Source organism: Lissotriton vulgaris, chromosome 9 (genome assembly GCF_964263255.1).
Source record: "Lissotriton vulgaris chromosome 9, aLisVul1.2, whole genome shotgun sequence".
NCBI lineage: Eukaryota > Metazoa > Chordata > Amphibia > Caudata > Salamandridae > Lissotriton > Lissotriton vulgaris.
In genome coordinates this window covers 486,815,345-486,828,245 of record NC_141697.1, presented here as the reverse complement: position 1 = coordinate 486,828,245, position 12,901 = coordinate 486,815,345, and the positions used below count along the sequence as shown (strand labels likewise).

At 40.1% G+C, this 12,901-nt stretch overlaps 1 protein-coding gene across 2 annotated transcripts in view; it reads left to right on the top strand.

Annotated features, from left to right (window-relative positions):
• The window catches only part of SYT16 (synaptotagmin 16), a 352,243-nt gene extending 345,093 nt beyond the window's left edge, over positions 1-7,150 (top strand). For both annotated transcript variants that reach the window (XM_086937942.1, XM_086937943.1), the window contains one exon: positions 6,293-7,150. In XM_086937942.1, the coding sequence (XP_086794068.1) occupies positions 6,293-6,606 (314 nt within the window). In that variant the 3' untranslated portion in view covers positions 6,607-7,150. The remainder of the gene's footprint in view (positions 1-6,292) is intronic.
• Positions 7,151-12,901: the final 5,751 nt, after the last annotated feature.

The window sequence follows — 12,901 nt, the reverse complement described above, 5'->3', positions numbered from 1 at the left end:
AGATTTTAATATATGAAACGAGAGCAAAAAGATAAAAATCCATTCAGCATATCGGGGGAGATGCAATTTATTAAGAGTTAATTGAAAATGGCACCAAAAAGCCTACAGCACCACTTGCGACTGTCTGGTTGTGCGACGAGACAAGAAGAAAGTCACAAGTTTGAGCTGAGTGCGATGGAGTGCGGGTCGGATACATGAGCCAGATTAGTCCCACTGAAAAGTTGCCTTCTCAGTCCAGGCTCTGTACTTCCCGTCCAGCGCTAAAAGTCTCATTCACAGTGGCGTGTGGCGTAGGGAAGAGGCGCGGATGGGCATCAATGTATCGAGAAAAGCCGTCCTGGCATTGAGATGGTCATCCCTGTAGCACAAAGATCCTGTCATTATTGTGACCGGGTGGCCAGAGCTTCGTGGTGGTGTTCCCCATGAGTGGTCAATGCTGTAGAGCAAAGAGCTGGGTTGATGGAACTTCGTGTTGGAACGCTCTGCGGGCACCAAGGTTTTGGCACCGATGATCCCGTTTGTAGTCGTGAAGAGCCCAAAAGCTTTAATTAAGCATCCAGAACTTGAGGGGCTCCACTTGGGGTTCAAGGGCCTGCTCCAGCTGAATCTGGGTACTGGTTCAGGTGGTTGGGTACCTGTTATGTCCCTGTGGCTCTGAACAGGAGGCCAGCTGACTTGGGGTCATTCTGGAATTCCTGGGCGTTGGTGCAGGTCCAAATCTCCCTGACAAGAGGGCAGCAGTCCAGTGTGGCAGTAGTCCAGCAGGGCAGCAGTACAGCAGAGGGGCAGTCCCTGTAGCAGTATTGGAGTCCTTCCTAACAGAGTTTCTACACCTCCAGAAGTGTACTGAATAGTTGGGATCTGAGGTCCAGTATTTATACCTGGGCCTTTCTTTGAAGTGGAAGATGCTTCTAGAGGTTTCCCATTGAAGTCCTCAGGTTTCCTGTCTTCCCTGTCCTGGCTCCATACTAATTACAGGGGTATGCAGCCCATTGTGTGGAGGCAGGATACAGCCTATTCAAGTGTAATTAGGACTGTGCCCAGCTCCACCCCCACCCTGCCAGTGATGGCCCATCCAGGCACACCTAAGCTCTCTATTGTGTGTGGCTGTCAAGGAGGACTAAACAAAGCCCAACTGTCAGCTACATCCAGTGATGTGACCCAGAGACAGCCTACATGCACCAAATGGATTATTCAGGAAAATGCCAACATTCTAAAAGTGGCATTTTCGAAACTGTAATTTAAAATTCGACTTTATCATAAGATAGTATTTTTCATAACAATTCCAAAGACACCAAACATGAACTGGTTAACTGTTCCCATTTTGAACATACAGCTTATTACATTTAATAAGGTAACCCCAATGTTATCCTATGGGAGAGGCAGGCCTTGCAGAAGTGAAAAACGAATTTAGGAGTTTATCACTACCAGTACATGCACAACTTAAAGGTACATATCCATCTTTTTTACACTCCACCCTACACCATGGGATGTCTAGCACCTATCCTAGGGGTGAATTATATGTATTAAAAAGCAGGAATGTTTGGGCATGGCAACAGGTTTATTTTGCTGAAACTATGAAATCATGCACTAGATCATTTAGAAACCTAAATTGATTTTTGCAAATTATTTGCGTTAATTTCTTAGGTTTTTATGTGTGCCTGCCTGTCTTTGTGAATATAGTCTCTATGAAAAATTAGGTTATAAAAGATGTTAGTCTTACCGCATGTATGTACACAGCCTTTTGTTACACCCGCATCGTAATGGCATCCAGTGCCGTCTGGGTTAACGCTTCCTGTGCATGCACGTTATTCAGCCCAAAAAAACAGGAAATGATGTAAGCAACCCATAGCGATGTTATTCCTCCATAGTTAATACTGGGTTAGTGGTACGAACCAAAAAATATTGAATGGAATAAAAAAATATAGCATAATCCAGAATCACTTTTGTTTCTTTTACCAACCAACCAAAAAAACCTAATAAAAATAAAAATCTGTGAACATACGTGTGCCTCACTGCAATATTTATGCAATTGTTGTTGAATATCACAAAGTTATGCCTCTGTTGATAAATGTTAGATTTTCACCCCTGTTGAGGTGTGACTAAGCTGTTCAAAAGCGATCCTCTGTTTTAACATTATAGATAAGTTACCAGCACACAGTAGTGAAAACTTCCAGTGTGGTGAAATATCTGTAAATTCAACGATTATACATCATTATCTTAATACTGTCAAAACATCAATAATTATCATATACCGCCCGATTCATGAACCTAAATTGCTCTCGCAAGGGGCCGGATTCTGAGAATCCGGCCCTTTGCGAGAGCGATTTTTGCATTTGGGATTCAGCATCCCAAATGCAAAAATCGCTAATTGCGATGTCTCAAATGTGCGAGGAATTACATTTAAGGAATCTCTATTAGAGATTCCTTAAATGCAATTCAACATCCAATTTAAATTTGCGAATTCGCAATTTCTTGCCGCAATATACCGCGAGGTCAGACCTCGCGGTAAATTGCGAAAACTCAGAAAAATGCATTTAAATGCATTTTTCTGAGTTGCATGTTACACACACACATGTCCTTTGGACATGTGTGTGTGCAACACCTGTGTGAAATTTCATTTGAGGGGTGCTACAGGGTGTCCTGTGGACACCCCTGGCACCCTTCAAATCGCAATCTTATTTGCGATTAGCTAATTGCTAATCGCAAATAAGGAATACTCCCCATTCATTCCTATGGGCCTTTTGGCCCATAGGAATGAATGGCGAGTTATTCCTTATTTGCGATTAGCAATTTGCTAATCGCAAATAAGGAATCAGTAAGAATCGCATTTTATTATGCGATTCCTACATGATTACCGTTTTGCGAGTCCTTAATAGCGAATCGCTATGATTCGCTATTAGGGGCTCGCAAAACGGCCCGTTGATGAATCAGGCTGATAGTCTCTCATTGCATAGGAGAATATTGTCATATTACATAGTGGTTTACTCATCCATGGTAAAATTCATTTGTAGTAAAATACATGTTAATCAGCCAAGAAACATTGAGCAACTGAAATACATCATGTTAGAAAAAACCTGACACCAATCAACATAATCATCTAGGATCAACCACACAAGAAACATTGATCTATGTGATGTGCTCACATTACTTCTCTACCATCACCTATTTTGGTATAAGAAACTTGCCATTTCCATTTTGTCATTCATTCCATTTAGGTACTAGAATATCCAAATACATGATCCAAAACGTTTCCCTTTGTAGTAACTTCTGATTCGTGTCTATATGCTCAATGGTCTGAATGCGTTCTTGAACTGTAAAGCGTAGCTGTGAGATAGTATGTGAAGAATCATGCAAATTGACTACCAAGTGAGAATTCTGATTGTGTGTTCTGATCATGCTCTTTTGTTCAGTGATTCTGACCTTGAATTTTCTTTCTGTTTTGCCTACATAAACTAACCCACAAGGACATTTAATACAATAAATCACCTCCTCTGCATTACAATCCGCTGTGTGTATAAGTTTGATCAATTTGCCTATGCAAGGATGCAAAAAAACCTTTCCGGTGATGACATTTCCACAATGGATGCAATTGTGACATTTGTTCATTCCCTTTGTGTTCCTGTGTTTGTGCATTAGGAGGAGTAGATAGTAATTCCCTGAAATTGCATGACCATGTATATGCAAACAAAGGTATTTCCAGGAATAAATCATTGAAGTCAGGTTCCATCAGTAACAGCTCCCATTGTTTTAAAACCGTGCATTTGATTTCAAAGGTTTTTAGAACAAATACCTCTCTTCTTCTAAAACTTGTGATAACTGATCATAATAATGTTTCCCATGAAATGGTGTCTGACAAATGGCTGTGTCAGGTATGCGGTCAGGATAACCACATTGTATTTAATTGGTACGAAATGCAGGCTTGTAGTCTCGTATGTCTGTGGTCAGATGTAATGCCTTTAATGTGCATAAATTGTGAAACTGGTAGATGATTTTTGAGAAAAGGTGGATGAAAACTATTTTATCTAAGTGTTTTGTTTCTGTCTGTCATTTTTTAGAAAGACACTAGTTGTCAGTCCAGTTGCTGTGAGTTCAATGTGCACATCTAAAAAGTTGTTCATGTTTTCACTGATTTCATGTGTGAATTGAATCCCAGAATTGCGAGTATTGAGGATAGAAATGTTTTCTTCCCACTCATTCCGATTACCTTTCCAGATTAGAAATATATTGTCAATGTAACAAAGTTATAACACTAAGGGTCCGATTCCGATGTGGGTTGGAAAGCTTCCTGACCGAATCAGTTTGGAAACGGTTTCCGACCCACTCGGATCGGTAGAGTCCGACCAACGGAGTACAATGCATCCATATGGTTCCGATACAATTCGGTTGGACTCCCATTGACTTCATTACGAGCATATGTTCCTAACCGCATTATATTTGGGCCCTCGGTTGGAAAGACACGTTCCCGATTCGATTTGGAAGGAGCAAATGCTGTTAGGAGGTCTTCCTAACGGCATCAGAATCAGGCACTAAGTGTTCAGACCACTGTGTCTTATCAAAAATGTACTTATTTTCAAATAAAGCCATAAAGACATTGGCGTAAGCACTGTAAAAATAACTTGTCTTGCCAGGTAAAATAACTGTGAAACCAACATAAGTGTAGCAGTTCCAACAAAAAATTGTTGTTGGCTCTAATTCCTTCATGTTGTAAAAGTATCCATTCTACTTCTTTTAGTCCTTCAGAATGTGAAATAGATTTATAGAGAGAAGTGACATCAATTGTGCTTAATAGATGAGTAGTACCATCTAGGATTTAGATTGAATCTAGTTTAATTCGGAAATCGGTAGTATCATGAATATATGATCTCCAAGACTACACCACAGGTTGTAGGAAGTAACCCAAGTATTGCCCCATAGGTCCGTGTAGCAAGCCACATCCTGAAACAGTGGATCTAAATAGAGGATCTTCCTGATTTTTTATGAATTTTGGGTGGCATGTATATCCGTGGTCTTTTGGAGTACTTGGTCCTCAAAAATCTCATGGTGCTTTCTGAAACTCATCCCTGTTCTAAAACTGTATTCAATGTGATAGATAATGTATCCATGAATTCATTAGTGGGATCCTTGTCAAGAAACAAATAAGTCTCTTCATCCATTACATGTGCAGTAAATTTATTGTGGTAATATGTGCGATCCATGACAACAAGTGTACCACCTTTATCTGCAGGTTGAAAAATTTAATCAGTGTTATTTCTCAAAGCTGTTTTAAATTCTTGTCTAGTCAAGTTCCTCTGGTATGCTGCTGAAAAGGTGATTTGCTCAAGTCGGTTTTGAGAAGAGTTTAAAAAGCATCCACATTTATGTGGGATGTAGGAGCCATGAATGTAATTTTTGGCTCAAATTCATTATATTCCGGTATGCCCAAAGTCCTGGACAATTCTGGTATGTTCTGGAAAAACAGCCTTAAGTGTTATTTACTCATGAATGTAAACAAAGCGATCTCTGTCTCCAGTATATTGATATGATATGTTGGTATATACGCAGCCCCTTTATTGAGTACTGCTATTTCTTGGTTTATTTTAACTGCACATACAGGCTGCAGTGGCAGGCCTGAGAGAGACATATTTAAAGAGCTATTTAATTGGGTGGCACAATCAGTGCTGCAGGCCCACTAGTAGCATTTCATTTACAGACCCTGTGTACATTTAGTACCACTTTACCAGGGACTTATAAGTAAATTAAATATGGCAGTTGGGGTGAGCCAATATTACCATGTTTTAATACGTGAGCACATGATCTTTACTACTGGTTTGCAGTGGTAAAGTGTGCAGAGTCCTGTGACCAGCGAAAACAAGGTAAGCAAAAATGGAGGAGGAAGGCAAAAGGTTTGGGGGAAGACCACCCCTAAGGCTTTCAGGTCTTCAAACCTCCATTACAATGTTGGAAACTAGACAAAGGAATGACCTCCTGACTACAGGGTGATTTAGAAAGGCCCTGCTAACCTTATTTGTATTCATCATCATGCTTCCACAAGCCTAACTTGCTGAATCATGTATCTTAATGAGACCTAACAAACTTTCGTTAGCAATAAATATTTTCTCTGCTGTTATAATGTGAAATCTAATAAACATGTTCATGCTCCTATATGTAAAATGCATTGGTACCCAACCCTGAGGGTCCACAATTCGTATATGAAAACATATTAACAAATTAATTAATAGAATCAGTTTGAACTTGATTGTAATGGGATGGCTTCATTGCAGTAATCTGTCTACCCTGTATTTTCCTCCAGATACATACGGCAAACTTTGTCTCCTCAACTCTGTCGGTGCAGAAATGTCTCGCTGTAAGACATCGATTCGACGAGGACAACCAAACCCTGTCTACAAGGAGACGTTTATCTTCCAGGTTGCCCTGTTCCAGCTTTCTGATGTCACACTCATGATTTCAATTTTCAACAGACGTAGCATTAAGCGGAAGGAAATGATTGGCTGGCTTTCGCTTGGCCAGAACAGCAGTGGAGAAGAAGAACAAAGCCACTGGCTGGAAATGAAAGATTCACGGGGTCAACAAATCTGTCGGTGGCATACCCTTCTAGAATCTTAACAGCCTGTTTCAGTGGATATTAAGAGACTGCCATTTGTCCTTCTGTGACCATCAGTGTGTTGTGTTGCACTCCAGATATCAATTGAACACACGACCTAGCAGGGTTACGTTTTTTAATTTTATTATGCATTTATCTTTTTTTTAACTGAAATAAGATTTACAGAATAGTGAACTTTTGCTGAACATAGATTACAATTTAATTTATCTGTCCTCTAAAATGTAAGGTTCAGTAGCAACTTCCTCACACACTGAGAGCACTGCAGCAATTCTGATTTCACCGCCTCAGTGATTTACTATGTGCCGTAGGCTCTCTTCTTCAGCAGTAAATTATATATTTTTTTTCACTCAAACTACTAATGTATGCAAATACTCTCAGTACTCTAATGTCATTTACAGTGATTTGCCAGTGCATGTAACAGAAACTGTCTTTTTTGCTAGCGTTTTTAAATTACTCTGAATGACCATTTGATACTATTGTATTTCAAACTGAATAATATATTTTCAGGTAGCATGAAAAAGCACTAAATATTTTACTGTAACCTTTCAAGTGCCTTTGAGTTGTCATTATTGGGTTGCACACTTTGGTTCATGTCTGAGGATGCATGCAGTATTTTGATATCCAAAAATCCACAATCAGAGCACATGATCAAGTAAAACAATAAAATCAAGTATTTGAGCATAGGTGTAACCAATTATTTTTAACAGGAACATTCATAATTGTCAGCTGAATGGAATGTTGCGGTCTACACCAGCGGCGTAGAAGGGGGCGGCATGAGTTTTGAGGGCAGTGGGCTCCCTCCCCCCGCTCTTCCCTTTAGCAGCGCCAGCACCACCCGCTCTTACAGAAGGCCACAGACGGCAACTAGTCTAGCTATGCCACTGGTCTACATGCAAAGATGTATTTTACTGCTAGTTTTAGTCATTTTGCACAGGTATGTACCACAAGTTTATTTTTTTGTTCACTTAATTTGGAAGCATTGATAGTGAGGCTTCCTGCACCTTTAAATGGTGGGGCGGCGGTCTCAGGTATGTTGAAGCGTTATTTGGAAGGCAAAATATGGACATGGTTTAAAGAACCACCAAGTGAAAAATAGGATGCAGGCTGGCTGACTCAATCACGCTTTACCAGTGTGTTATAATGAGGTCCTGTTTACAATTCTACTATTTATGGCAAAGGTAGATACCCAGGCAAAAACAACGTAAATATCTGGCAAAAAAATACAATATAATACAATGAAACATACACAAGAAGGGAAATAGAACAAAAACGTACTATGATGACATAGAACATTTAATTATATTGATAAAAGTTGATATGGACATGTTCAATCATACAGAAAAATTGTGTTTAAAATACATTAAAAATAAAGCAATTATTCAATCATGACAATATATAATGTTCGGGAAGGAATTTTTTTTTTAAACATTGATAGTTCCCAGTTCCCATGAACATGTCCATATCAACTTTTATCAATATAATTAAATTTTCTATGTCATCATAGTACGTTGTTGTTCTATTTCCCTTCTTGTGTATGGTTCATTGTATTATATTGTATTTTTTTGCCAGATATTTACGTTGTTTTTGCCTGGGTATCTACCTTTGCCATAAACTGTTTGGCCTGACCCAGGAAATTTATTCTATTCAGGGGGTCCCTGTTCAACTCTACAATTCAACTATTTACACAACTTGTGCTCTAGCAGAAAACTTAATCAGAGCCCACCTACTGACGAGGGAAGAGGGAGAGGACATGTGCCTTTCTCCATACTTAGCTTGCAGAAATTAACGCCCCTTAGAAGTAACTGCATCTGACTGCTTTGATACAGAAGAATGTCATTATGTAATTAGTAGTTCCAGATCATGCTTAGCAGATTCATTGACTATTTCTTAAAATCCTTGAGCTGAACAAGAGTACAATTCCTTGATGTTGTCTGTTATGATGGATAAGAGAGAAATGTAGGGCAACTCTAGGGATGTTAAAAGGGTCCTTATTGCAGGGTGTAATTATAGGGCCTGATTACAATGTCGGGCGGAAAGCCACCCAACTGCTAGCAGTAGGCTTTCTGTCTGACAGCAATGTTTTCCCTCCGACCACCATATTCAATTCTATTCAAATTGGCTTTATTCAATAGCAAGTATCATAAAAGCATTTCACAATCGTATAAAAGAGTATAAATTTACATTTCATATGGTTAAAACATTTAAAACCTTGCTATACAAAACCACTCTAAAATTAAGCATCATGTCCTATTCGGTGTTCCATCATTGGATTTAAAGTTTATAAAATTACTAATACATATATTTCTTGCACTTATCAATTAATCAACAATACTTTACAAACCATTCCTATATTTATGCTTACTCTACTAGCCCTAAATTAGGTTTTGTTTATTTGGACTTTCTTTCTTGTTTTGTACTTTTATACGGATAATCTAAGCACATCCCAGATAATTTGCAACACCACATACAAACAAGGACCTGGATGAGTCCGTTCTCAGGATACATAGAGCAACAAGATGGTTTCTAGTGCCCAGTTGAATGCATATGGGCTTGAGCCATTTGGCCCTAGCCCGTTTGTAAGCTGGGGAAACAAAAAAATGGGCTATAGTTTCTTGCTGAGCATCACAGCAAGGGCAGTTAGCTAGAGTACGGTTTAATGGATCCCATTTGGCCAGTGTGGTATTTAGCACTAGGGACCCAAATCTAAACTGCATGTATAATGCCCTGTCTCTAGGTATCCTGATGAAATCTAAATATGGTTCAAAGGATCCAACCAGTTTGTGCTGCAAGAACTCATTGGTTAGTCTCCCAAGTGTTGGGTTGTGTAAATCCTGGTGGTTAACCCAGTTCCAATAGATCTTTTTTAACTCGGTCTTGGTCGGGGGGACCTGGTTAGCCCAGGATTCAGCTAAACACAGCTTGGTCAGTATGTCCCTTAAATCCCTAAGCCATTTAACCCTTTTGTTAGTATCCAGGGTAATGAGCTCGGAGAGACCAGTCGCATAATTATGGAGTTCTGGGGTGTGTCTTAATCTTACCCAGTATAAAAGGGGACGAAGTCTGGCCACCTCACTAAAAGGGTGTCTGCCCATGTCAGAGAGTAAAAGCTTGAGTGGTGTATTAATGGGGACAGATACCAGATCTCTAAGAAATTTTGGGCATATTACCAACAACTAGCGATAATTATCGCTATGTTGGCTTAGCGGCAATATTATTATCGCCGAGCTCCGCCGATTTTTATCGGAGATAAACCTTGCTATGATCAAGGTTTATTTCAAAAGCGATAAAAATCGGCCGAAATGCATGAATATCGCTGAAAAGTCAGCGATATTCATGCATTACCGAGCTAATGCTCTTAGCCATGTTATCCACCTACCATTGGATAACATGGCTAAGAACTGCTCTGGGCAGGCGTTCGCTTTTGGAGATAATCGCGCTTAGCGCGATTATTTCCAAAAGTAGGTAATAGGAGATAGCGATGTTAGCGACTGTTTCAAGTCGCTAACATCTTGGCACACCCACTTTGTCATTAGCGATAAATATCGCTGACATGCAAAGTGGGCCCCAAAATGATCGCTATCTCCTACTAGCTGTCGTTAACTGGTGTTAGCGACAGCTAGGTAATAGGGCGATAAAATTATCGCCGCTTTAGCAGGAAATATTCCCGCTGAAGCGGCGATAAGGCCCTTGGTAATATGCCCCCCTGTTCTCTGATCTTCCAATCTCTTCGGTTTTTTCGAAGCCCAGGCCAGAGTTCAGCACCATACATTGCTGAACTCACAGCTTTTCCTTCATACACTGCTAAGGCTGGGGCTACCAATCTAGTTGAAGATGAACGTTGGTCCCTGCCAATAGCACCCACAACCCGCTTGTGATTCAATAACATTTTGTTCAAATGAGTCCCCCATTCCATTTTGTCAGATAACCTAATACCCAGGTAATCAAATGAATGGACTCTCTCTAAGGGGGAACCATTAAGAGTACGTTTATTTCTGAAATGTTTCCCTGGATTAAAAGCCATAAACTTTGTCTTTGAGATGTTTATTGTTAGGCCCCTTATTTTACAGAACAATTGAAAGCAGGTGAGACGTTTCTGGAGTCCTATCGGGGTTTTCGAAATTAAAAGAGTATCGCAGCAAACAGGAGGGTTGGAATTTTTTCCCCGCCAGGGTTGGAGCATCTGCTGGAAATTGGCTCAGAAAACTAACCACTCCATTCACATAAAGTGAAAAGAGGGTAGGAGCCATCACACAACCCTGGCGGACCCCCCTGTTGACCAGTATCTTCTCTTTGGTTTGCTCCTGTTCCCCCCATCTGACTCAGGCATAAGTATCGTCATGAAGACGTATTAAAACATTTAAGATATAGGAGGGTATACCCATTTCCTGGAGCACTGACCATAACTTTTCACGCGGCACTAAATCGAAAGCGGTCTTAAGGTCAATGAACGCTAGGTAGAGGCTTCCCTTGCCAATTGCGACTACCTTCAAGTAGAGAAGGAGTAATCTAAATACTTGGTCCACTGTACTAGTAGCTTTCCTAAAGCCTGCTTGGTAGTTGGAAAGAACACCCGCCTCCTCCATCCAATTCTGGATCCTATTTAAAAGGGCTCTACCAACCACTTTCTGCATGGTATCTATTAGGCTAATGGGCCTATAATTGGCAGGGTCCTGATAGTCTCCCTTTTTATATACAAGTATAACCTCTGCTCCTTTCCGTGATTTGGGAACTTCCTCTCCTTTTATTATGGTATTGATTAAAAGCAAGATATATTGGGCCCACTTCTGTGGTTCTAGTAAAATCAGATCACCCGGGATACCATCTGGTCCTGCCGCCTTTGCAGGAATAATGCAGTTAAATGTGCTCACAATCTCATTCAATTGGAAGAGATTGGTAGCTTCGAGTACGAGTGGGGCTTGTATTTGCTGTGATTGGATTTTAGATGGCCCCTCATCTTCCTCCGTGTACAATTGGGCAAAATGATCCCGCCAAGCCTGGTTGCTGATATGATTTGGGATTGGGATGTTGTCACTCCTTTCTCTCTTTTTGATTAGAGCCCAGAAGGAAGCTGAGTCCCTCTTATTACATGCATCTTTTAGGTCCTCCCAATGGGCCTCATCCCAATCACGTCTTGCTTGCTTTAAAGATATATTGTATTCCTTCCTCACTACTTGGACCATGGTGGAGTTTTTCCCCTTTACCGCTGAGATTAGTGCATGCCTTTTTTCCCTGCATGACTCAGTGTACCATGAATTGGAGCTTTTTATTTGTCTCTTGTTGCAGCCATTGCATGGTCCTCTGAGGAAATAGGCACCGATCTGGACGATTGTTTCTTGATATGTTATAGGGATCGTCTCCCACCCCTGCACTTCGACAGAGGATACCTCACGTTCAGCTGTCTTTGACACTAAGATTGAGGAAATATTCATACGTTTTAGATCCTGCCCTGCAACCTTTGACCACCTTAAGCGCCTACCACAATTAGAGAGAGTTAACTCCTTATTGGGAAGGGGGGGGTCACAATATTATTTTTTGTGAGTGGGGACCATCGATTCTTTATTTTTATCATTAAGGGATTATGATCGCTGTCAATAGTTTGACCCACTTCCATGTCAATGACATCAGCCCAAAGACATAGGTCCACCAGGATATAATCAATACGGGACAGGCATGCAAGTTTATTAAAAGTATTTTGCCCCTGAGTGTCTGATGGAGTTCTGCCATTTGCAGCTCTAAGGCCATGTTCTAATGTTAATGCATTTACTTGGATTATAATCTCGGACCATCTTTTTACTGGTGGCAAGGCTAGAGGGGGCACTGCCCATTTACTATCCTCTTTCATTATCCCTAGAAGCTCTTCACTGCTTAGTGGCTCGAATGTGCAATTAAAATCACCGGCCACAATAATTTTAGCAGAAGGGGGGCACTTATTTAATTGTTCTTCTAGCTGAGTTAGGATAGTCGAGGACTTGCCGTTCGCTGTCCCTCTTATGTAGACATTGCAAAGCTCCAATGAATCGGATCTATGACGTTACAACGAGTTATTTTACAACGCAGACCGTTACAACGCAATTTTTACAACGCAGGTACCATTACAATGCATGCCATTACAACGCATGGCATTACATAGCAGATACTATTACAACGCATGCCATTACATCGTAAGTATAGGTAAGTATATCTTTTTTTTAAAAATGTAATAAATTTATTTTAATTAATTTAAATTATTAAATATATAATATTATTTAATTATAATAAATTAAATAAATAAAAAAAGTAATTAATTTAATGTAATTT